At 42.8% G+C, this 27351-nt stretch overlaps 3 protein-coding genes across 3 annotated transcripts; 2 read left to right on the top strand and 1 right to left on the bottom strand.

Moving 5' to 3' along the window:
- Positions 1–708: 708 nt before the first annotated feature.
- On the bottom strand, positions 709–4536 carry LOC131683230 (uncharacterized). The gene is made up of 3 exons (XM_058965069.1): positions 4466–4536; positions 1178–1863; positions 709–1054 (listed from the first exon to the last, which is right to left on the bottom strand). Exons 1-2 carry the CDS (start codon positions 4473–4475, stop codon positions 1226–1228), a joined length of 648 nt encoding a protein of 215 aa, XP_058821052.1. The 5' UTR covers positions 4476–4536; the 3' UTR covers positions 709–1054; positions 1178–1225.
- Positions 4537–10962: 6426 nt separating this feature from the next.
- LOC131680401 (uncharacterized) lies at positions 10963–13920 on the top strand. Its single transcript, XM_058961116.1, has one exon. The coding sequence runs from the start codon at positions 10963–10965 to the stop codon at positions 13918–13920; it is 2958 nt and encodes a 985-aa protein (XP_058817099.1).
- Positions 13921–15538: 1618 nt separating this feature from the next.
- LOC131680402 (uncharacterized) lies at positions 15539–16225 on the top strand. Its single transcript, XM_058961117.1, has one exon. The coding sequence runs from the start codon at positions 15539–15541 to the stop codon at positions 16223–16225; it is 687 nt and encodes a 228-aa protein (XP_058817100.1).
- Positions 16226–27351: the final 11126 nt, after the last annotated feature.

A 27351-nucleotide genomic window follows, 5' to 3' on the forward strand; every position in this document is an offset into this window, starting at 1 on the left:
CAAAAAATAAACTAATGTACCATTTTCCATAATTCATTTATTAGTAAATAAAAGATGTAGATTAAACAAGTTCTGTCATCAATCTAACAAAGATCGAAGAATTTCTAGCTATACAGTGTGTCATTTTTCTAACTCTGCTTCGAGCACCATGATGACTTCGGGCCACAAAACTTTATTCATTTTGAGGAGCATGATATCTTTTATCATTTTGTCCCCAAGCCGCGTTCTTGAATCTGTAATTAGGAGTTTCAACTGACTAAATAATCTTTCTACGGTAACTTGTGTAGAGGGAATCGAAAGCAGTGCCATGGCAATGCGGTACAAGCGAGGATTGGAAACTTTTCGCTGTTTCCAATATTTGAATATATCGAAATAATCAGATGTTGGGGAATGTGCACTAGTTGAAGGTAGTGCAAGGGCATTAGTGACTTCTTTTGCTGAAAATGCAGTGATGGGAACCTTCGGGCGAGTTTCCAATTTGATTATCTCCGTTATGAAGGAATCTGAACTGTTTGTTGATGGACTCAGAGTGACAGTTTCTTCCTGAAATAAGTTCGTGAGATACTCCTCAACGAAGTCATCAGAAGTCTTTTCATCATTCCGGTCACTGCATTTTTCTTCATTTAGGCCTGCAAGGTCGTTCAGTCGAATATTGAACGACATGAGGTATTTCTGAAACCAAAAAAAAACCAATTTTAAAATATCTCCAAATATGCGCAGCGTTCGTTAGAACCAACCTGTATTTCGATTTTTTCATCGGCACTGAGACGATTCGACCCAAGGAAATTGAATCTAGGGTCAATGTATAAACATGCTTTAAAAGGCATGCTGGTACGTAGTATCTTCGATCGTTTGTCCATAGCAACGAGCAATTTTCTGGCTAAGACATTGTTTTGCGATTGATTGACTGCGTTCAACTGTGCTTGGCACAGTAGCCAATCTGCGTAGAATTGCGATACTGGCACATGATCTTTCTGCGATCTCAATGTTAGGTAGAACAACGGCTCAAAGGCATCACAAAACTTATTTATGAAAGACCATTGCCGAGAGAAATCTGAAAAATAATTTATATATTAGTTATACGATACTTACTGCTTGAAAAACTAAATAACTAAAATTGTTGATGTACAACCATTTCGATTCTTTACCTTAATCTTAGAAAAATACAAATTCTTACCAATATCCGGATCATTGGTTTGAAGAAGCGCCAAAAATGGTGTACCTTCTAGTTCCTTGAGGTATCGCAGTAATATGTACCATATATTCCACCTTGTTTCACAAACCTTCGGTGGTAGAGCAGTTTTATGGAACATGAACATTTGGCGATTGGCTTTCTTGTGCATTCTGAGGCATTTTTGTTGATGTTCGAGAGGCGAGTTTTGTACTCTCGCAAGACGTCCCATACAGCCAATTGAGCTGTATGGGCTCCACATCTTACACTTTCCAGGATGTCGATGTTTATCATCTTATCATCTTCGCCATCTTCAAACAGTTCATCGTCGTATTCGGTTCGAGATAAATCTTCAACGAAGTCGTCATTTTCAGGTACCATCTGTAATTCGCATTCTAAAATGTCTTCCTCATCTCTAACAAAGGTTTCAGTCAGTTCCGGTGTTTCGATATTCTCCGAATCACAAGAGTTCGCAACAAGTGAATATTCTTTGCGAAGAATACTACCGAGGGAGCCCTCTAGGGTATCTCCCAACAGTCGTTTCATGTATCGAACTGCGGCCAATATATTTTGACCATTGTCGCTGGTGATAGCCACAATTTGCGAATATTCAATCCCAAAAACCTTGATCTCATCCATAATTACTCGTTGTAGATTCTCTTGCGTCTGTCTTTCAGGCATTTCGTGAGCAGCTGAATTAAAATAAATTGAAACATGATTTTAATACTGATTAAAGTCTTAAGGCGTAAACACAATAAGCTGCGTTGCGGCAAATGCGGCAAGGACTAAAATCGCTGCCGCAGTGAATGCGGCAAGAAGATATTTAGCAATTGCTCAACCACAAACTTTAAAGCTACAGCGATGGTTTATACATTATTATACATCAATAGATTGCAAATAATATAGACTACATGTTTTTTGTTTTTATTAACGACATTTAAACCAAAAGGGTGCATTCATTTCGGGAATATAGACTACAGTTTATAAATGAAAGTCCTGTGAAATTCATTTGAAGTACTAAACAAACTACGAAGAGAAATTCAGCAATTTCATTTATTCAGTCAATATTTATATTTAAATCGATGGCATACACATTTTTATACATCAAACAATGACAATGGATGCAGGTAAAAGTTTCTGATTTTTTTTTCGTTAAAAATTCATTGGATGTTATATTGTAGAATTGCAGAATAAATGAGATTTCTCACACTGAAAATATTGTTCCAGTAAATCTCTAAACATGACTGCTCTTAAAACTATTGTTTGCTCAAATAGTATTGGTAAGAAAAAATATTTCCAACAAACCCAGACGACAGTTAAAAATGTTACGATTGTCTGTAACCATATTCAGTGTTCAAGTAAAGAAAAACTTGTAGTTAAAATGATCCTTTCATCCTTTTCAATTTTACTACACATTAACACAATAATATTTTTTTACTATGACTAAGGTAAGATTGAAATTATAATTTCCACAATTTTCAACTAATCAACTATGGTAGAAAGTTAATAACTTCAAATTTTAGACATCTTAGAAAAGGTTTGTGCCAAAATGGTAGATGATGAATTTGAGAACAAGCATATTTTAACAAAAAGCGAAATGAAAATCCATCTAAAAATTAATATTTCGAAATCAGGCTTACAAATTCTTTAGAATTTATTTACTTTCGTCATCTATACCTGCAAGTTTTGTGGTATTTGACATTTCAAGCATTTCTATTGGTATGTGAGGTTCTTATGGACGATTCAGGAGATTCCAGAACCAGTTTTCCGGGACACCCCATGGGCCGCAGATGCTTCTGTCAAACGGAATTTATTCACGGGTATATCTTAATGTTTCTTCGGAAAATGAAATAAACATAAATGTATATAAAATGACGTTTACAATAATGAAATCACAAAGAGCCACTATTATAAAAAACTTCAATCGATAAAAATGAATATAAAAATTGTATAAGACACCAGATGGATCTCAACGTCCGTCGTGATTCCATACATGGAATAATACCATACATCGTAAATCAAGATTTTCAAAAATTACTGATTATAGTAAGAAATACCATGTGCGTTCAAAAACGGGCATGTTATATAGTAAACACCAATAAAAAATTTCATTAAAGTTACCATGGAACATTTATATGATACACCATTTTCTGTCTAAAAAGAATATTTGTTGTACAAAATTTATATGGTGCATTATATTACATTTAACCCTTAAAATAGTAACATCTATCATACTTGTTTTTTCAATGTTCTATTTTGATATTTCTATGAGATTTTGGTGTGTGTATTTCTAATGAATTTCAAGCATATTCGTAAACTGAAGCCTACATAATTTGGAAACGACTGTTGTACAAAAATGTATATGTTATTGCTTTGAATTTAAAGTTATTAGCTGAACAACATATATTTCTGAAATTCTACGATTCCTATCATTTGTTGGAAAAGATACAATAAATTTCAAAAGAGTTTCCCTTAATAATTGTAGCCTACATAAATTGCAATGGTTCGAAGTACAAAAATATGTATGTCATCGCATTGAATTCAAAATAAGTGAAATTTCTGAATTTCTTCATATTTCTATTTTTTAAGCATTTCCAATGACTTTCAAAAAATATTTTACCACGAATAGTAGCCTACATTAATTGCAACAGAATAATCTCTGAAAATAATGTGCCTTCCTCTTGAATTCCCAGTTATACGATAAATAAATCCACGCACGTCTGCCGAACGCGCTTGCCGCATTCTTGTTGAGAAATTTTAAACCCTGCAGCCGCCGCAACGAGCCGCATCACAGTCTTTGTGGGTACACGCATCCAATCGAAATGGTTTAAACAAAATTGCCGCGCCGTATCGTGCCGCACCGCATTGATTATGTTCGAGCCTTTACACGGAAGTGATTTGCGCCACCAGTGGTAATTGAGCCATTGAACAATGTTCTGAAGTTAAATATCACAATATGCAAGGTGTTTCTTTCAGCATTGCAAACCTTTGGGAGATGAAAAAGCATTATATTTTGTGGAAAAACTTCACCATTACTATTAACCATCAAACGTTAAAGGGTTATTAGACTTTACCTGTTATTTTCTTATACAAACGGAAATACGAAACGAAAGATGATGATGATGTGAATTGAGAACTTTCGCTTCGTATTTCCGTTTTTCTTAAAAAAAACCTGCACAAAAAGTTCAACAAATATACTATTTTCAATATATAGATACATAAAAAGCTGGTGGTTGGTCCGTTGGTGTTATTATTCCATATATTTAATTACATAATATGATAAATTTTACTTACCTAAATGCATTATCTGTACAATGCCGTCGTCATCCGTAAAAGTCAAGTTTATGCCAAAAATCGACTTCGAATGCCGGGTTGCTGCATCTACTTTAAGGCAAATTGGCTTTTGGTAAAACTTACCGGCCATTGTTTGCCGCATAATGTCAGCAGCACGGTGAATGAGGGTTGGAAGTGTGTTCCTTGAAATTTTTAAATCGCATGCATTCCACAAAGGACCCAATAGCAACTGAACACCTTCCCATTCCGGGAATCGAATCGAGAGGTTGTTCTCTGTTATCATTTGCAATGTGCCTAAAAGCACATTACTTCTGGTGGTTTCCACCTGCACCTTGGACGCCGACTTTGGTCGCTTTTTGGTATTTTGCGGCTGATCACTACCTTCGCTCACTAAGTTTAACCGATGCGCCACTTCCGCGTGACAGGATATAAAGTGACGCTTAAAATTGCCCGGATTGAAATTTTTTTGTTCGTATACACATTTCCTTTCAGCATCAATATCCGCGAGACATCTATATTTTTTGCCTCCAGCGGAATCGTTCACTTCTTCCACTGCATCACTTATTTTTCTCTTCAAACTTCCGCGTACGTTCGCATTCATGCTTGCATCTGGTTTCACTCGCGGCGAGTCTTACAATGACTCGTCTTGAGTCGTCATTGGCAGGTGCACTCGTCTATGATTCCACCAGTTCGTAAAAATACAAGAGAGTGGAATACGAACGAATGGAAGACGGCACGAACAGCAAGAACGCTCATCGTACACAGGTCGCTCACGGCCGCTCGTATTAAGCATAGCGGTTGCTTCATTCACAGTGCATGTTTTGCTCCCTTCGTTCTCAGATTATTCGAAGGTGGTGAATGTTTTTGAGTCCAACGACGCGAATAATAGCAACCTTGCTTCCAGAACGACTTGGGCTTGGATTTCAGTTGACGCTCGACGTTTCGCTGGTGTCTAAAAAAGGCGCGTCTGCTTTGTTGTTTGTATTCGTGGTTGAGTTGAAAGTAGTGATTCCGTAATGCAAGTGTCTTATGCTTCGAGAACTTTTTAAATGCAGCTCGTTTGGCAGATTTTAAACGTCTAAGGACGGTTGATTGCCAGGGAGGGTGTTCATCGGTAATAATTGTTCGCTTTGGTACATGGCTGTCGATAAGGTAGTTAAGAATATTAGAAAACGTCATCGCTGCTTCGTTCGCGTCGTCATTGTTAATATTTTCGTCCCAGTTTATATCCAACAGCGTGCTAACGATGCTGTCGTAGTCAGCGTTTTTAAAATCGTAGACGATAGAGCTTGAGACGTCTTCAAAATTCGCTCCTAGGTTACCAGCAAGTACAAGATGTAGTGGGGGATGATGACGCACCTGCTTGACTAAAGGAGTCGGTGCAGTGCAGCAGTACGGAGCGCAGTCCCGGGCACTTACAAAGCAGAGGTCCAATGTACGTCCATTCTCGTTGGTGACATTATTAATTTGCCGAAGAGTTGCGCTGCTGTAGTTGTCCAAAATACAACTGGCATTGTTAATAAGCGCAGATTTTTCGATATCCACTCGTAGAAAACCATTACTTGCTTGGCACCACGTCAAGCCAGGTAAGTTGAAGTCGCCCAGTATAACGATATCATCAGACGGGGCGGCGATCGAGGCGATAAAAGAAACGGAGGAAAGATGTACATCGATCAGGCTGGAATCACGAATTCTGTCAGGTGGAAAATACACAACACACAGGAACAGATTGCGATCGCCAAGTTTCACTGATATCCACACTTGCTCGGAGCTCGCCCACCGGTCATCGTTGATCACTCGGGCTTTTATACCACGGCGAACGGCGATAAGTACACCACCGCCTGATGTCTTTTGGCTGTTGAGGGCATTGCGGTCACAGCGGTAGACATCGAATGTTGAACCAAAGACCTGGCGAGACAGAGTACGGTTGTCGAGCCACGTCTCGGTCAAGGCGATAACGTCGTAACAGCAACCCGTGGTCGCGAGAAAATAGCTGTCAGTTGATGAATTTAAGCCACCAACATTCTGGTAGTAAACCTCGATGTTGTTGGAGGACGGATCAGGTACAGCAGAGAGCGAAACTATGTTGCCGTGTAGGAAGATCCTTTCGTCAATCCCACGAACAGTATCGGGACGGTTCACGGTCGCCTGGTCGACTGTGGTGAGGGATTCGAGGCATCCCGAATCAACTGCGTCGCGCTCAAAATACGACTATCGTCGTCGTCGAGAGAAATGGTTGGCATCTGATAACAAGATGTCGGATCAAAAGGCAAAAAACTGGAAGCGAAGAATACATCAGCGCTTGAAGTGTTCGGAACAGATGTATACTTGCCATTTGCGGCAGATTGGAAGACCCTTTCACCCATCCCACACACAGGACCGGGACGACTGATGATCGCTGGCTGCAAATGCTCGACTGTGGCGGGGGGATCGAGGTTATACGAATTAAGGGTGATCACAATATTACATACCCGGAAGCGCGTAAACGGTTCGGTGAAACTAACGGTAGTTATGCGACGATAACAGCTCAATCAAACATCGATCGGCAGAAACTTGCCGAACTGGAGAAAAAGATGAAAGAAAAAGACGTGCAAATCAACCAACTACTAGAGGCAGCAAAGAAAAGGGATGAACAAATAGAAAAAATGGCAGCATTCATCCACATAACACATAACGAACAGTCACAGCCAAAACCCCAAACGAATAGAGAATCACGAAACGCAGCCCAAATAACTTGATCTAGTATGCAACTTCGGAATAGATCACCAGCGGTAACGGAACCAAAACACGGAGAAATGACCAAAAAAACGAAACGGCAAATCATTTTAAGAAATAAGAAGCCTGAAGTCTCGCTGGAACGACGAAGCTTCCCACCGAAGAAAACTACCACCGAGGATTCAGAGTACTCCGATGCGGAGGTTGTTAATACCGACGAAGATATTGAGATCGATGAAACCCTTTCTAATCAACCTGTTCGACGATCTTAGTATATATAAACGACCACCGATCAACGATACCAACCAAACCAGCGAAACGGACTATAACGACGATCGATTTGGAGGGAGGGAAAGCGTAGTACCCCTTCCACTCCCAGAAGAGGGAGCGCAGCAGGTGAGAGGATCTGCCCGGGACGTCATACTCCAACCCGTTGACAGTGAATCTCCCTCTGCGGTCGATTACAGCCGACAAAGCTTACCAATCACCACCCACCTACCTACCATGGAATCATATCGCAACACAACACACACACTACCTACAAACGTAGATACGTGGCCTGACACGTATCGCCTACAACAACCATTGAATCACAATACCCACATCGTCGTACAGCTACCGTCGTCGTCAAATACACACCATCAAAACACCGTCTACATGTCATGTAACCGGCTTAGGGAAGAAGAGATGAAAGTAGCTTCCCCACTTCCTTGTCTGGAAGGGTCTGTCCGGGGGGAAGAGAGCGGTCCCCACCCTTTCGGATATACAGCTCTCGCTCTCCTCCTGGCCTTCCGCCTGTGAAGCCCATCAACAACAACAGAATCGTCAAGAAAAAGTAGCAGTCATTGCTTCTTTACCGTTATCTCCAGGAAACCAACAACCTGTTACCGCCACCCGCCTCTGAACTAGACCAGTGTCCCACAATCAGCGTGGGGAGGGAGAGCATGAAGTAACCTCCCCCCTCCCCTGGACGGGAGTGGATTGCCGGGGGGATGAGATGAGACCAGTCAAGAGTGTCTTGCACCTCCTATTTCCTCCCGGAATCCGGTCGATTTTTCCGCTGGAACGAGTAGATCATCATCATCATCCTCAACAAGCCTCTATGAAACCACTTAGTGCTTTGCATTGCAATGGAACATTCGTGGTTTACGCGCCAACATCAATGAACTGAAATTGCTGATTAGCCAATACGAACCATGTGTGATAGCTCTGCAAGAAACTAAAGCAGACAATCGAGTAATCCCTTCAGATTTTATTGGCACAAACTACTCTATGCTTCTTAAATCCGGCAGCTGTCGCTATTGGCAGCAAGGAGTGGGCCTTGCAATTCGAGAAGGGGTACCCTTTGAGCGTATCGATATAAAATGCAATTTACAAGCAATTGCAGTTCGGGTCCATCTTCCAACCCCAATGACTGTAGTGTCGTTATACATACCACCAAGTACCCAACAATTCCATGCTGATATGGACAACTTTCTTGAAGGTTTACCGACGCCACTGTTGCTACTTGGTGATTTCAATGCGCACCATCTCGCTTGGGGCTCCACAACATCGAATAAACTGGGTCGCTTCATAGCCGAGAAAACACTGACTAAACACTTGATTATTTTGAACGACGGATCACACACTCGGATCGATCCAACAACCGGAGCCACTTCAGCCACAGATCTTTCAATATGTTCTGAGATGATAGCACCCAAATTAATTTGGCGAACACCCCCAGACACCCACAACAGTGACCACTTCCCGATCACCGTGACGTTACCTGAATACTCACAGGTTACAACTAAGCGAAGAAGGTGGCTTTTCGATCAAGCAGATTGGACAGCATACGAACAATTGACTGCTGCCAGCATCGAACCAGGTGATGAAATTGATGTAGATGAATTCGTGGATCGACTATTGTCAGCAGCAAAAGACAGCATACCCCAAACATCCGGCCGAGTCGGTTCTAAATCAGTACCATGGCGGTGCCAAGAAGTGGAAACGGCGGTTAAGCAGCGGCAAAAACTCCTTAAAGCACTCAAGCGTAGTAAAGCGGCGGGCTTAAACACATCCGATATACTGAAAAAATTTCAGGAAGTGAAGGCGGCAGCCAAGAAGGCAATTAAAAATGCCAAACGTCGATTGTGGGAAGAATTCGTTGGAAAAATCTCTCCAAGCAGCACTACGGCAGAAATGTGGCGAACGGTAAATACTCTGCGGGGTAAGCGGCAACACAGTACAGCTGTCATTAAACGATCCGACGGTTACACTGACAAAGCGGAAGAAGTAGCATAAGAATTAGCTCAGCACTACAGTGAGATATCAGCTACATCTAGCTATCCTCCACTGTTTCAAACGGCGAAGGAAAGAGCCGAACGAAAAGGCGTGAAAACTCTACCGGATACTGACGACGCTTATAGTTTCGATTTCACCCTAAACGAATTGATATGGGCACTTGACAAAGGACGTAGTGTCTCCACGGGACCAGACTCGGTAGGATATCCCATGCTTCGAAAACTCCCCCTATCCGTTAAAACTGCGTTACTAGAACTGTTAAACAGAATCTGGCGCAGCGCCGTTTTTCAGCCAGTTGCCAAAGCGGGATTATAATTCCAGTCCCGAAACCGAAATCCTCCGAGTCCGGTCCTGCTGCGTTCCGACCCATCACACTAACCAACTGCATAGCGAAAGTGTTCGAGCGTATTGTGAATAGAAGACTGATCGCCGAGCTAGAATCAAACGGACGACTCGACAGAAGGCAACATGCTTGTTCGCTTCTACAAACTTACCCTACCAACACGCCGCCAATGTGAGCCAAAATTTCACTCACCTATCGACAATCTACCCGTATCTCACCGCTATCGAGAAACAATCGAGGCGTTATCAAACGTGCCTCTCGAGATGCTGGGCAACGATCACCACCGACAGTGCATGCATACCTACGATCGAAGGGACATCGCGTCCCATTTTATTCCTCTAGTTTAAGCGCAATTAATGTTATAGTAATTAATATATATTATTTAATAGAGTAGAATTTTTATGTGATATTAAAATGTGTTGTGTGCGTAATAACGTGACGTGCAATTAATCGCTGAATTCTCCAAGCGATCGAGATCACTTTCCTGTAAGGGTTGATAGCACCCATCCTCATTGGTTTGGTTGAACCAGCCACAGAAACTCGCAAAGGTTCAGGTACGGCGCGGAGAAACTGTCGGTCCGCCTATCGGATTAGTTTCCGAATTTCTTCCCGGCTATCGACATGGTCCTTCGAGCCGGATAGACGTCGATAGGAATCATCCGTCTACCCGGACAAAAGCTTCATCGCGTCGTATTAAAACAGAATGGCGGACGCGCCATGGTGAAACCGCATGCTGCTAAAAATTTAATAAAAGGCATTCACAATGCCTCACTAAGGTGAGTGCGGTTCCATTAATTTAATTTACCCTAATTTTTCTACCGGGTCTAAATTTTTATGTGGCTATACTATTATCGCGCGCTGATCATCGCTGATTCACCGAGAGAATTTCACACATAACCAACAACTGCAATCAATATCTGGGGACGTATATTATTTTCGGCTCTTTTGGGACATCATACAATTTCGGTATTTAACAAGGCCGACGCAGCCTGCAACTGTTGACTAATCCCAGCAATTCTGTGCTGGTCGAGTTCGGGAGGAGTAGCAGATATATTTTCAAGGCATTAAATTTGCCTCAATCAGGTAATTGAGGTTCCTTTCACATTATCCCGCCCTTTCGGTCTACGCGGTCTTTTGCTTGCAGGCGATCTTTTCTTCAATGTCGGCGGTAGAGCGGAAACTGCGTGGGTTGAAAAACCGAAAACGCAGTATAATAACATCATTCACATGCATTACGTCCTTCGTCAACAACTTCCAATCAGAGCGAGATGCAATCGAGGTTCCGGTCCGTTTAGAGAATTTTGTGGCGTTGTGGAATGAATTCAACGAGGTACAGGCCGAATTGGAGAGCATGGAGGAATCTGAGGAGACTATGGAGTCATACCTGAAGGAACGAACAGAATTCGAGAAGGCATACTACCGTGTTAAGGGTAAGCTGCTGCTTTACAATAAACCCAACACAGATTCTCAAGACTCTCAGCGTCGGCTTCAGGAGCCATCCTCGCAAATGCCCCACATAAAATTGCCCGATGTGCGGCTGCCTGTATTTAGTGGAGATTACGAAACATGGCTCAATTTCCACGACCTTTTCCTATCACTCGTTCACTCCTCAGCGCACTTATCTACAATCCAAAAATTTTACTATTTGCGTTCCTCTCTGGCGGGCGAGGCGCTCAAATTGATACAAACAATTCCCATCTGCAATGAACAATACCCGGTGGCGTGGAAAATGCTTGAAGACCACTTTTCAAATCCTCGTCGACTAAAACGCACTTACGTGCAGTCCCTATTCGACTTCCCATGCATGAAGCGAGAAACGGCTTCAGAGTTACATTCACTCATCGAAAAATTTGAAGCTAACGTGAAAATTTGCAAGCAACTTGGAGAGCGCACCGAGCACTGGGACGTATTGCTTATTCATTTACTCAGCACTCGTTTGGATACGGTTACAAGGAGAGATTGGGAGGAGTATGCTGAGATGAATCAAACTACGAAGTTCAGCCAGTTGATCGAGTTTCTTCAACGCCGAGTGAATGTTTTGCAAACGGTAGTCTATAAATCTGGAGAGACACAACAACAGCCGTCAGCTGTAAAAAAGCCAGTCATGCAACGTTCTGGATATTATGGATCAGTACAAGGCAACTCGAGTGGCTGCATAGCGTGTTCAGGTCCACATTCCCTCTATCAATGCGAAACATTTTCAAACTACGCCACACACGAGAAAGAGCAATTTGTGCGTCGGAACCAGTTGTGTAGGAATTGCTTACGTAGAGGACATATGGCGAAGGATTGTAGTTCGGAAAGTAGCTGTCGAAAATGCCGTGGTCGTCACCATACCCAGCTATGTACAATCCAGAGAAGTAGTCAAGCAGCTTCGATTCCTTTACAACTAGAACACTCAAATTCAACAACGTTACCTACCAACCAAGGCACAGTTTCTTCTACACCAGCTGCACACACGGGGGTAACAAGTTGCAAAGCGCATGGTGAAGGTACGAGCAAGATTTTGTTGGCAACAGCTATTATTATTCTAATAGATGACAACGGGCATGAGCACCCAGTTCGTGCGCTGCTGGATTCGGGAAGCGAATGTTGTTTTGCCAGCGAGAGAGTCAGTCAGCGAATGGCTGTTCGTCGCAACAAGGTAGATCTTCCAATTGCGGGCATAGGACAATCGTCAACGCAAGTACGGTTCAAATTTCGCTCGACATTGAAGTCTCGGATTACGGCATATACGGATGTGGTTGATCTGTTTGTCCTCCCAAAGGTGACAATCGAATTACCTTCCCTTGCCATTAACACATCTTCTTGGGCCATACCGACAGGAATTCAGCTTGCGGACCCTTCCTTTTACGAACCAGCTGCGATTGATGTCGTATTAGGTGCAGAAGTATTTTTCGACCTTTTTACAGTGGCAGGTCGAATTCCTTTGGGGGATTCTTTACCATGTCTCGTTAATTCTGTGTTTAGCTGGGTTGTTTCTGGAAGGACGGCATTAGCAACCGATCATACACCTGTGACATGCAACGTCGCTACCATGTCAGATATACATCGTTCCATGGAAAGATTCTGGACTATTGAAGATGATACATCGCCAGCGTATTCACCGCAGGAAACATTCTGTGAGCAATATTTCCGCGATACAGTTACCCGTGATACCGACGGTCGATATTGTGTTAGATTGCCATTAAAAAGAGAAAATTTAAGCAATTTGGGAGATAACAAGATCACCGCATTCCATAGATTTCGTCTCATTGAGCGCCGATTGAGCCGAGACGTTAAGCTTGCCGACGAGTATCGAGGATTCATGGAGGAGTATGTACAACTCGGTCATATGGAACTAATCAGTGAAGCTCAAGCTGAGATACAGCCATCCTTTTTTCTTCCCCATCATCCCGTCATTCGAGAAGAAAGCAGCACTACCAAGGTTCGGGTCGTGTTTGACGGTTCTTGCAAGAGTGCAACAGGCCTCTCGTTAAATGACGTCATGCTGGTAGGTCCAATAATCCAAGAAGACCTGCGCTCCATAGTCATGCGATCTTGCCTACATCCGATAATGTTGATCGCTGATGTCGCAAAAATGTTTCGGCAAATTCGACTGCACCCCGAAGACACTCCGTTGCAGAGAATATTTTGGCGATTTTCACCATCTGAGCCAGTTAGCATGTATGAATTGAAGACAGTTACGTACGGCACCGCTTCAGCACCGTACTTGGCCACCCGCGTTCTTCAACAGCTACCAAATGATGAGCAGCAAAACTATCCCGTTGCAGCCAAAGCCACCAGCGAAGATTTTTATGTGGATGACTTTCTCTCAGGTGCTAAGACTGTTGAGGAGGCAGTTGAACTGCGTGTTCAGATGGAAGCAATGTTCGACTCAGCAGGTTTAAAGCTTCGTAAATGGGCCAGTAACTCGTCTGCTGCCCTAATGGATGTACCAGAAGAGGATCGAGCACTGCAACAGACCATCGAGTTCAGTATGGATCAAACCATCAAATCACTAGGATTGCATTGGGAGCCGCATACAGATCGTCTGAAATATAGGATCGAAACACCCTGCTTTGAACCTTCCAAGACAGTAACGCTCTGCACTCTCCTGCATAGCAAAATTATTTGACCCATTGGGTCTAGTGAGTCCGGTTGTAGTGACAGCTAAAATCTTTATGCAGGCTCTGTGGAGTCTAAAGGGCGAAAATGGAAAACCGATCGACTGGGACAGAGAATTGCCAGAACCAATGAGGGAGAGGTGGACATCGTATTACTCTCAGCTACCTTTGTTGAGTGAGCTCCGCATCGAACGAATAATTTTGATCCCCAAGGCGATTGCAGTTGAACTCCATTTTTTCTCCGATGCTTCGGAGCACGCGTATGGTTCATGCGTCTACGTTCGATCAATAAATGCAGTAGGCGAGGTGAAGATAGCTCTTCTGACTTCGCGATCTAAAGTTGCGCCATTAAAACAGCAGTCAATACCACGTCTTGAATTGTGCGGGGCATTGCTTTCGGCAGAGTTGTACGGGAAGGTATCAAAGGCGTTGCGTGTTTCAGCAAAGGCATACTGTTGGGTGGATTCAACAACCGTATTGAGCTGGCTGAAATCCCCTCCATCTACATGGACTACCTTTGTTGCTAACAGGGTTTCGAAGATACAGCATGCAACTCAAAACTGCGAATGGAATCATATTGCTGGGTCAGAAAATCCAGCCGACATCGTATCCAGAGGGCTGCCTGCAAATGATTTGCTGGAGAGCAAACTGTGGTGGCAGGGTTCACCGTGGCTTATACAACAAAGGGAATCCTGGCCTGTTCAAGTACTCGGAATGGTAGATAGGTCGGAAATTTTGAAGGAAGAACGGAAGACAGCCTTAGTAGCTGCTCCTGCTACACCTTCGTTCATCGAGGAATTTGTTGCAAGGTTTTCGGATTATCAACATATGCTTCGAGTTACAGCCTACTGTCGACGCTTCGTAAATAATGTTCGGTATAAGGGAAAAAATCGTGTGATTTCGATTTGTCTCACAACAGCTGAACTTCGCGATGCAGAATTGTTGCTTATCCGTCTGGTTCAATTAGAAAGCTTCCCGTCGGAATGGAAATCACTACAATAAACGCAAACGGTCAGCTCGAGTTCACGCCTACGTTGGTTTCATCCGATGCTCATGACAGACAATGTTATGCGCATTGGCGGACGTTTGGGTCGGGCTACAGTTCCGTTCGACTCAAAGCACCAGATCCTGCTTCCAGGGTCGCATCACTTCACGAAACTACTAGTTCGATGCTATCACCAGCGATTACTACATGCAGCTGTGCAGCTTTTGACCAATACACTTAGACTTCGTTTTTGGATACTTGGGGGTCGCAGTGTCTTGCGTCGAACCATACACTCGTGCATCACATGCTTTCGAGCCAAACCGAAGCTAGTCGAACAATTTATGTCCGAGCTGCCTTCTCAGAGAGTGACCGCATCAAGACCGTTCTCAATCGTCGGCATTGATTTTTGGGGACCAATTTATCTTAAACCTCGTCACCGTCGAGACGCCCTACCGAAGGCATATATAGCAGTGTTTGTGTGCTTTTCCACAAAGGCCGTGCATATGGAGTTGGTCGTTGACCTTACTACAGTCAAATTTCTTCAAGCTTTCCGTCGTTTTGTCTCCCGTAGAGGCCTTTGTTCGGATGTATGGACAGATAACGGCAAGAATTTTGTCGGTGCGGCCAACGAGCTTCGGAAAATAATGCGCAACGAAGACTTTAAACAGTCGATGGCCCGCGAATGCGCTGACAGCGGGATTCGCTGGCACTTTAACCCTCCGAAGGGTTCTCACTTTGGCGGCCTTTGGGAGGCAGCCATAAATTCCGCGCAGAAACATTTCATCCGTGTTCTGGGTGACACGAAGCTCGCATTTGACGATATGGAGACCCTTTTAACACAGATCGAATGCTGCCTCAATTCACGTCCCCTTACGAAGCTTCATGAGGACCCATCGGATTTGCAAGCTCTCACTCCAGGGCATTTTTTAGTCGGAGCGGCACTCAAATCTGTTCCTGACACCGATTACGAATCAATCCCTTTCAACAGGCTGCACCAATGGCAGCAAACCCAGAAGATATTCCAAGACATCTGGAAGCGATGGCACGTCGAGTACCTTGCATCCCTTCAACCACGTACAAAATGGTACAAACCACCTGTGAATCTGCAGCCTGATACGCTTGTCATCATTCTGGACGAAAATCTTTCACCAATGCGCTGGCCAATGGCGCGTATCCGCGATGTGCATCCTGGGAATGACGGAGTGATTCGAGTTGTTACACTTCAGACAGCAAACGGAATCATCACCCGTCCCGCAGCGAAGGTTTGCATTCTTCCGATAGAGTCGGCGGAATGTGCGCCAACGAACACAACAAACGCAACGCAACAGTGATCAAGTTAGAGGTTTCCATCTAGATCAACCTTACCAAATACGTCGGTTTCTGCCGGAGCAGATCAACTATAAGAGGTTTCGGTTCGGATGGATCAACGAAGCGTCAACCCACAACCATGCGCTGAGGAAGGCGTATTTATTAGAACCACAAGGCCCTTAAATTGTAGGGTCCAGGTAAGGACCTGACCATTCCTTCTACTTTTTTGAAACCCGCTACCGGGTCTTATTTGTTTTCATGGTATCCGACTGGAATGGTCTGAGGAGGAACGTTATAATCTACAACGAGTCAAGATTCATCAAAGGGAAGAACGACACACACGAATCTACACGAACTGCACCAACATCGAGGACAGTCTACGAACGGTTCAGAAATCGTTATTTCAGCGGGGGCAGGATGTTCGCTTCTACAAACTTACCCTACCAACACGCCGCCAATGTGAGCCAAAATTTCACTCACCTATCGACAATCTACCCGTATCTCACCGCTATCGAGAAACAATCGAGGCGTTATCAAACGTGCCTCTCGAGATGCTGGGCAACGATCACCACCGACAGTGCATGCATACCTACGATCGAAGGGACATCGCGTCCCATTTTATTCCTCTAGTTTAAGCGCAATTAATGTTATAGTAATTAATATATATTATTTAATAGAGTAGAATTTTTATGTGATATTAAAATGTGTTGTGTGCGTAATAACGTGACGTGCAATTAATCGCTGAATTCTCCAAGCGATCGAGATCACTTTCCTGTAAGGGTTGATAGCACCCATCCTCATTGGTTTGGTTGAACCAGCCACAGAAACTCGCAAAGGTTCAGGTACGGCGCGGAGAAACTGTCGGTCCGCCTATCGGATTAGTTTCCGAATTTCTTCCCGGCTATCGACAATGCTTTTAGAGCTGGTCAGCTGGGCATCGATACGTACCTGGCGGAACTGGATCGGTCGTTGCCCAACAACGATGAACACTGCTTGATAGCGTCACTTTCGAAAGCATACGACACCACATGGAGATTCGGTATCTTACGTAGCCTCCGAAAATGGAAGATCGGTGGGCGGATGTTCAGCATACTGAACAGTTTCCTTGCCACCAGAACATTCCGAGTAAATGTGGGAGGACACCTGTCTCGAGAAAAATCGTTAGAAAACGGCGTCCCTCAAGGGTCAGTGCTTTCGGTAACGCTGTTTCTTGTGGCAGTGCAGCCAATTTTTAAAGTAATTCCGCAAAACGTAACTGTACTTCTATACGCGGACGATATTCTACTTGTAGTAGGAAGGGATAAAGAACAACCTCTATACCGTGATTTACAAGCTGCAGTTAAAGCAGTCGATAAGTGGGCGAAAAACGTTGGCTTCAAAATTTCAGCAGAAAAATCCCGCATTTTCTACGGCAGCCCCAACGCCCGCCGGGAACTCAGTAACACTATCCGTATTGACCAGGTAGCAATACCGAAAACGAGACTGCTGAAGATCGTTGGTGTCACCCTTGATCGTACGCAATCTGTCTCTCGGCCATAGAGAGCGGAAAATCGCAACATCCGTGGATACAAGACATTGAAAGCCTGTTGGGAAATCACGCGATCTGCTTCTGCTGGATTCCAGGCCACGCCGGCATCCACGGAAACGAAAGAGCAGATCGGCTTGCCGGTGAAGCTAGAAGCAACCCTCCACTCAATATCACCATCCCAAAGAAGGATGCCATAAAAGCAATAACCAAAGTCACTCGACAGCAATGGGAAGATCAATGGGGGCAACTTAGAGAGGTAAAACTACGGGAAATAAAACCTGACACTAAAAAGCGAGTACTCACACGACTACGAGCCGGTCACACGAGACTTACGCATGAATTCCTACTGGAGAAATCATCGCCACCGGTGTGTGAATGCTGTGGAACGGTAATGGACGTTCGTCATCTTATTCTTCAATGCAGAAAGTTCGAGGCACTAAGAAACAAATATAATATCCATCCAACAAGCCTGTGTGCGGCATTATGCAACGATGAAGATGACGAAAAGCGACTGATTGGGTTCCTGAAAGAAGCCGATTTGTATGGAAGATTGTGAAAAGTTAATGAAAAAGTAGAAGGCTGATAAAAGAAGATGCAGATACTGAAAAAGGCAATTCTGAAATAAGCTGAGCAGAAAACGAAGCTGGAGAGAAATAAGGGCGTAAACAAAAGCGTAAAGAAGAAAATAGAAGAACAAGATGTACACAGTGATCTAGTGCTAAAGAACAATACAGAAGAAATAAAGAAGAAAGGTCAAATATTGCAGTACAAATAATTAACAAAAAGTGTGCGAAGAGAATCGAAACCATATACAGAATGACGTAAGATGCAGAGGAAGAAAAAGAAAGAGCGGAGATGACTGGGAAACCGAACGACAATAGCAAGGAAACCAGATAAGTGAATTTATTACTTTCTATGATTGATGTATGTAATGTAAAAAAAATAAATGTAGAACTAATTTTTTCCCCTGACATGAATGCACCCTTTCGGTGTAAAATGTCGTTAATTAAAAAAAAAGACATATTAAGTGGGTCGCTTCGAATTTGGACATGGCCCCGCAGTAATCTGTGAAGATGTTAAAAGCAACTATGAATACAGGAATCAATCAACAGCATCCAACGGTAAAGGAGATAATTTGTTTTGACTGTCGAGAATCGGGACACAGGTCCATCGATTGTTCAAAGCTGCAGCGTAAGGAGCGATGTGGCAAATGTTTGAAGATTGGACATGTTGCAGAGAAATGTACGTTGGCTCCCGATCGAGTCGAACAGCAGCGTGGTTTCAGAACACCGACGCAGTCAACTATAAATGCAGTATTTGATGGCGCAGAATCACGAGGAATCGATGTTGATTCATCATCGCATGTTGAAGTTGATATAGATGTAGCTGGTCAACGTGTTTGTGCTCTGGCTCTGATCGATTCAGGTAGTGTTGCCAACTTGATAAAGATGAAGTTTCTTCCGTCATTGTGTACAATCAAAACGTCTATCGAGAAAGTTGTAGGAATGAATAACTTTAAGATAGAAGATGTAAGATTTTAGGAGAAATCGTTACATATTTATTAATTTCAAATGTAAAATTTGAGGTGCGATTATTGGTTGTGCCCAACGATAATATGCAAGTTGATATTTTACTAGGCAGAAGCTTTCTGAAAGAAAATTGTGTGCGTTTCATAAACTTTAACTTCGACGCTGTCACTCATAACCATAATTTGGATATAAATACAGACTGGTCAATGTTTGGTGATATAGAAGACCTTGCAATGATTGAAAATCAAAGTTCACTGAATCTTGATGTTGGCGATGATGCAGAAACGCTATCTTATCGTACGGTGGTGGAAAATTTGGTGAAGAAGGAATATCTTGAAAGGCCGAAACCCACATCACCGTTAGTTAAATTTAAATCAGATATACGTTTAAAAAAAGATAAAGTGTTTACAGCTACGCCTCCGCGACTTTGAAAAACATGAACTGGATAAGATTATTTTGAAGTTACTCGAACGCGGAGTAATTCGAGAAAGTGAATCGCCTTACACCTCACGAGTAGTGTTGACAAGAAAGAGGAACAATAGTTTTCGTATGTGTGTGAATTACAAGCCGTTGAACAAGATTGTGGAGCAAAGTCACTTCCCTATGCCCATTATCGAAGACCAAATCTCTAAGCTTCAGGATAAGCGATATTTTACGTCACTGGATTTAAAAAACGGATTCTATCATGTGGAATTATCTGAGGAATCCAAGCAGTATACGTCTGTTGCTACCGACAGTGGTCAATACGAGTTTAACCGTTTACCGTTCGAATACGCCAACTCACCGGCTGTATTTGTGAAATTTATAACTAAAGTTCTAGCCCCGTTTATCAGAGACGGTAAGATCGTAGTGTTTATCGACGATATGCTGATTGCTTCTGACGATCTTCAAGAACACTTTATTTTAGAAGAACAAGATATTTTGAAGGAATTGCTCCACACGTTATCCGATAACCATTTGGAATTGCAGTTTTCCAAATGCCTATTTGTTAAAACTCAGCTGGAGTACTTAGGATACGATGTACGGTTTAATGAGATTCGTCCAAGTGATAGGCACATTGAATCCATACGAGAGTTCCCTGCGCCTTTATCAGAAAGCTAATGCCAGTAAAAATCATGACTCAGAAATTGAGTATGAAGACATTGAATATTTGGAAGACCAAGAGCTAGACGAAGAATTATCTCATATATTTTCAGATGACGAATCTTAGTGCAGGATGGCCGAGCTGTAAGCTTGAGTGAAAGAGAAGAAAAGATGATCACCTACCCGTTAGTTATCTTGAACTAAAATAGAGCACACCTTTTATAGAACAACCTAGGTAACGTTGATCTTACCTACCAGTTAATAAATTTGGCGTAAAATAGAGCACACCTCTTATAGAACAACCTAGGTAGTTCCTACACTGCGTACGTAACGGGGCAGTCAATGAGTAACACTGCGTACGTAACGGGGCAGTCAACGAGTCCACTTTCCAACACATACCCTCCGCGCCTCCTCGTATCCCACCCCGTATTCGATGACGATGATGATGCGATAACAGAATGATGACGATGACATTTACAAAAAAATTATCGTTTTGGTTGGTGTCACAAAATATGCTCAAATTTTAGTACAATATATTGACATGCTAAACGTGCGGTACTTGGTTCCTTGACTTTTTTATAATGAACAGTTACAACAAATAATATAATAACAAAATGAATAATAAATAAACAAGCAAAATAAATAAATAACAAATATAAATAAATAAGCAAGCAAATAAATAAATATATGAATAAATAAATATATGAATAAATAAATATATAAATAAATAAATATATAAATAAATAAATGAGTAAATAGATCTCTGAACAAATAAATAACGAAAACTACATTTGACACCAACCTGGGCTATTAAGCAGAACTCATACATGCAAGCACGGTGTTATAAAAACGTTCCGAAGTTCGGTTTTCCGCAACTCGACTGCAAATCATAGATTACTTTATTCTGTATCTATTATAATTCAACAATTACTTACAAATTAGTTTCCTAACTCTTCCATTAATCCAATGAGGTTTCAATTTAGCTAGGTTAGGTTTCCTAGCTTTGTAGATGGTAGACAATAGTTTAATAAGGCTAGTAATAAGTAGGTATAGTAATTCATCAGGTTAGTTAGGTAGATATTTTAAACAATGTAATCTTAGGTAATTTTAGGTAGATTAACAAACCTTAAATATTCCTCTCAGATGGTATTATCTCCTGCGAAATGTAACTCTATTTTAGCCTAGCTGGTATTATATGCACAGTCACTGGGAATGTCTTTCATATGCCAGGGTGACATTAACTAATGCGCCGCGTCAATAGTCTTCGGCGCCGACTCAAGAAGAACCGATCAAAAGGGCCTAATACCTGCATTTCGCAACACCCCGACCCGTAATACCTTCATCTTGAATGGTCTTACTATCAATGATGTCCAGCAAGGCTACTTTGATCGTTGGTCTTTGAAGTACTCCAGATGACGTTTGGACGTCAACCTTCCTCACCTGACCGTCCTTAGCGGGGTAGATTTTAGTGATTCGACCTCATAACCATCCGTTATGGACCGTCTCATCTACAATGACCACTGGATCTCCATTTTGAAGCGGACGAACGTCGCTAAACCACTTGGTCCAGCGAGCTATGGTTGGGAGGTAACCTTGAATCCACCGCTTCCAAAATTGGTTTAAAAGCTGTTGCATCATCTTCCAATTGACTCTCAATGGAAAGTTCTCATTCACCGATATTCTTGAAGTGGTGTTAGCGCCGCTCGAACTCATGAGAATGAAATTGTTCGGTGTTATGGCCTCGTCAGATGAATGCTCCAAGGGTATGAATGTCAGAGGATGGGAATTGACAATTATTTCCGCTTCTGCGATAAAGGTCATCAGTTCTTCATCGTTCAGGTGATGAGCATGGTGAAGGGATTTAAATGCATCTTTGATTGAACGCACCTTTCGCTCTCACACACCGCCCATGTGTGGAGCAGAAGGAGGATTAAAAACCCACTCAGTTTCTGCATTGGTGAACGTGGACGCTAATTTTCGATTGATAGTCTTGATTTCGACTGCAAGTTCGCGAGCTGCCCCTCGAAAATTGGTCCCGTTATCGCTGTATATTTGTTGAGGAGCGCCTCTCCGTGCAACGAATCGGCGAATTGCCATTTTACAGGAATCTGCCGACAGTGAGTGGACTACCTCTACATGCACAGCGCGTATAGTTAAGCATGTGAAAAGTGCCACCCACCGTTTTTCAATAGTTCGTCCTCGCTTCACGGTCAATGGTCCAAAATAATCCAGACCCGAAAATGTGAATGGTCTTACGTACGGCCTAACTCTCGGGTGCGGTAACATAGCCATCTTGGGCGCGGTTGGTTTAGCTCGGTAGACTTTACACCACACGCATTGCTTCACTACATTCTTCACCATGCAACGATTTTTGGGTATGTAATATCGTTGACGCAACTCGTTGACGACGGTTTCTACATTGGCATGTCCGTAACGTTGATGGTATTTGTGTATCAGCAGATTGGTGACGTGTGTTTTTCTAGGAACTATCACTGGATTCACGAAATCGAAAGAGTAATAGGCCACATCGGTGTTGATTCGACTTTGCAATCGCAGTACCCCTTTATCGTCCAAATATGCCGACAATTTTCCGATTTCACTGCTTCTTTTCAAGGACTTTTTGTTCTCTTCTGATAACTCGGAGTTCTTGCGAATGACATCGATTTCGTAGGCAAACTCCTGTCTTTGAACTAATCGCCACACACTTGCTTCAGCGGCTTCGAAGTCTCGTTGTTCTAATATAACAATTCTACATCCCGTTGACTTTCTTCTTCGCTTTCGACAACAATGAACGAAGTGATACACATAGGCTAACCTTTTCAGTAGATTTTACCAGCGAGAAAAAATCGTGAAATCTATTGTCGAGTCACAAACTGCTGCGTGATGATGAATCGCTTTGACTTCCTGCTGCGGATCGGTAAATGTAGTAGGTTGACGTGGCCACTCATGCTTCAGCCGATGTAGAAATGTTGATGAACCATGAATTTTCCGGATCAAAGCAAGGGCCGTTTCACCATTTGGTACGTTTATCGGCGGGATTTGGAGTAGACGGAACATGAGCCCACTCGTCAATGCTTGTTTCCGACTGAATTTCTGCAACTCGGAAGGCAACAAATTGCTGATACTTTCGTGGATCTGATCGTAACCAAGCCAGGACGGTTGTTGAGTCTGTCCACATATAGCGCTTCTGGATTGGAATTGAATGATTCTCCTGAATGCTTTTAAGAAGTCTCACTCCGATCACACCCGCGCACAGTTCGTTGCGTGGAATCGATTGAGGTTTCAAGGGAGTAACCTTCGTTTTGGCAGCTACTAGAGCACAGCGAGGTGTACTGTTGTCAATGATCCGGAAGTAAGCTACAGCACAATAGGCCATCAAGCTAGCATCGACAAAAACATGGAGCTCGAGAGTGTCGTAGCTTCCTAGGTTGTACTTCGGGAAGTAGCATCTCGGCATTTGAATTTCCATCAGATTAGGAATCAATTTCACCCAACGTTGCCAACTCTCAAAATTTTGTACTGTTATCGGATCGTCCCATTTTATGCCCGATCTCCACACGTCTTGGATTAATATTTTTCCGTGAACTGTATAGAAAGCTACGATCCCGAGTGGATCAAAATGACTCATTACCACACGAAGAACTTGTCTCTTGGTTGGAACGATGCTCCCCGTTAATAATGGTTGAAGATTTTCACGGAACTGCGTAGAAAATACGAATCAACCTTGGGAATCCATACCATCCCAAGCACTCGTTCTGCCACCGTCGATTTCTCCGCCGCAAAACGTTTCCTTGTTTCCATAAAGTCGACCCCGACCCGTCGAAGAACTTCCTCAGAATTGGACTGCCAGTTGCGAATCTCGAACCCAGCTTTGTCGAAAATCAGTCGCACCTCCTCTACTATCCGCACTGTTTCATCTACCGTATCCTTGCTATCCAGAAAATCGTCAACGTAAGTGTTATTAATAATCGCCAACGTAGCTTCTGGATACAACTCTTCGAATTCCCTTGCGTTCGTGTTTTTTACATATTGCGCAAGACACGGTGAGCATGATGCGCCAAAGATTAAAACATCCATGACGTATACAGTCGGCGCTTGTTCCGGTTCCGACCGAAACAAGAATCTTTGAACTTGTCGGTCTGTTTGCCTAACCAGCAACTGGTGAAACATTTGACGCACATCTCCTACTGCAACGTACTGCCGTTGTCGAAATTGGAACATAACCTTCAGCAGCGGAGTCAACAGATCTGGCCCCGACAGTAACATAGAGTTAAGGGATACGTCTCCCACACGTGCTGCTGCGTCCCACACAATGCGCACTTTCTCAGGTTTGCGAGGATTCCGAACAATACCCAAGGGAAGGTACAAGACGCGAAGTTGATCAGAATTACGTAGCTCCTCTTCAGTTGCTTTGTGTGCATAGCCGCGCTCAAGATACTGTTCAATCTGCTCTACGACTTTCCTTTTCAGCTCTTGATTCTTGCCTAGTTTCTTTTCCAAGCAAACTAGGCGACGCTCGGCCATTGCGTAGCTTTCAGGAAACTCGATTGTGTCGCTCTTCCACAACAGCCCACATTCGAACCTCCCTGACTCAGTTCTCCGGGTAGTTTGCATTAAAATTTGCCTGGCGCGTTGATCTTCAGGAGATTCTAAAGATGTGACCGGTTTTGTTCCCATGTTTTCAACATCGAAATAGTTGTTAACGAGACGGTGAAGCGTGTCATCTGCAGTGCAATCGCACATATGAAACATTACGCGATCGGATCGTTTTACTCCCCTCTGTCCGCCGCCAAAAATCGTCCACCCAAGGCGCGTTTTGGCTGCAACCGGTTCGCTACTGCGTCTCTCACGTTTGTCTAAGGTCAACTTCAGTGTTGCGTTATCCAATCCAATGAGAATCCGTGGTACAGCATTGGAAAAGCTGCTCACAGGAAGTCCTTTCAAGTGGGGGAACTGTTTGGAAAGTTCCGCATAGTCCAGGCTCTGTTGCGGTAGGTCAAGACGAGGAACCGTTTGGACTTCTGAGATAGTGTACTTCCGCCCACCATGCGAGTTAGAAATGCGCAATTCTACCTGCCGTGATGTTGGTTCATTCCTGGTTACACTTCCTGTCCACTGAATGCATAACGAACTGATATTTCCATTCAATCCAAGTTCTTCAGCGACTTCCTCTTCCATCAACGTGAGGTTGGATCCGTCGTCTAAAAATGCGTAAGTTGAAACAGACTTGCCATTATTTGACAGAACGACTGGAAGCACCTTGAATAAAACACCAGCTTGGCGAGAACAATGAGCAGAAATAACTCCTGGCGAGCCTGTTGGTAGAATTGGGCTAACCTGCTTCGGATTTGGTGGATGGAGAAGGCTATGATGAAACTCATTGCAACCATCGACTTCACAGGATTGTTTCGTTCTGCAAGGCCATTTACCGTGATTTTCCAAGCAACGTTGACATAGTTTCGATTGTTCAACAATACGCTTTCGTTGGTCCATATTGAAGCCTTTGAATTTACCGTAGTTGCGCAGTTTGTGATCATTCCTGTTACACGCGGGGCATGGTTTGGGAGGGATGTTCTCCAATTTGGCTTGATACTCTTTTTTTGAACTCGAAGCGATCGTAGACTTCTCCTCAACGGAATGTGCATTCACGTAACCACCTTTCTCCTTCCTACCTCGTCGATTTTCTTCCTGAATACAGTCTGAAGGTAGCGAAACTTTGCAAGCAGCACTTTTGATGGCTGTAACGTAATCACTAAATGCTTTTAGCGTTATTTGAGGTATTTTCTGCGTTTGAAGTAGAGATGGTCGGGTTCGGGTTTTTGGACCCGAAACCTGGACCCGACCCGAACCCGACGGGTTTCGGGTCGGGTTTTGTAAATTTAAGCTTCTCGGGTTCGGGTCGGGTTCCGGATTTTCAAATTTAAAATTCTCGGGTTCGGGTTTTTGAAATTTTGAACTTTCGGGCTCGGGTCGGGTTCGGGTTTTTCTATTTACAAATTATCGGGGTCGGGTCGGGTTCGGGTGTTGAACAAAACAACCCAACCATTTTACGACACTGTTATACACAAACGCAGTCTTTTCTGTAGTAGTGAATTATACTTCGTGATATGAATGGATGACACATATAACCGTATCAAATGTTAGCACCTCTGAATCGCTAGAATTCGTCGTATTTTCTGGTGCTCAAATATTGTATTTTTTCATTCTTGCATAAAATTCCGTCTCTTCAGATTCGCAAGCTGCCTGAATTATTTAATTTTTTAAAAGAATATTCATGAGAGAGCATTCAACAATACATGTTTCACATCTAAAATCTCTTTGCGGTTTATTTTCTATGATTATTAGTAATAAACCAAGTCAACAGGAATTTATCGAAAAATATCGGTTCAACTTTCTATAATAGAATACAAATTTCGACAGGTACTTTATAACCGATACTAAGGCCGCGGCGACTTTTTCTCTACGTAAACGGTTTTGGCATTCCTACCCCAGAACTAAAATCGCTCTAATATGTCTAATTTTTATTAAATTTATATGTAAATTGGATAGTTTTATTCTAAAATCATTCGTAAAGTAACCTGTTTAAAAATATTCGTGACTATTTAATTATGTAATATTTCATTTTGTATAGAACAAGTCTTCAAAATACGCCAAAATTCCTTTGTTTCTTCATATTGCTATAACTCCGGTAGTTTCAAATCGATTTTGACCATTTATACGTCGTTGTAAAGCTTATTAAATTTTAATTCCTAACATTTTTTTCAAAAACCGGTCAAAGAGTATATTTGTTCCGATGCTTTTTTGAAAACTAAACGCCAATACAAACGCCAAAAATACAGCAATATGCAGTAACGGAGATCAAACAGGAAGGCGTCGAAGGAACAGGTAGTCGGTGCATTGTACGTGTGTATATAAAGTAAGTATGTTCCAGAGCCTGGGCTGCAGAAGATAACGAATCGAATGATGCGTCTTGCATACTATATACAAATCATATTCACGAATGTTTTTT

The sequence above is a fragment of the Topomyia yanbarensis genome, chromosome 2, assembly GCF_030247195.1.
Source record: "Topomyia yanbarensis strain Yona2022 chromosome 2, ASM3024719v1, whole genome shotgun sequence".
NCBI classification, from domain to species: domain Eukaryota; kingdom Metazoa; phylum Arthropoda; class Insecta; order Diptera; family Culicidae; genus Topomyia; species Topomyia yanbarensis.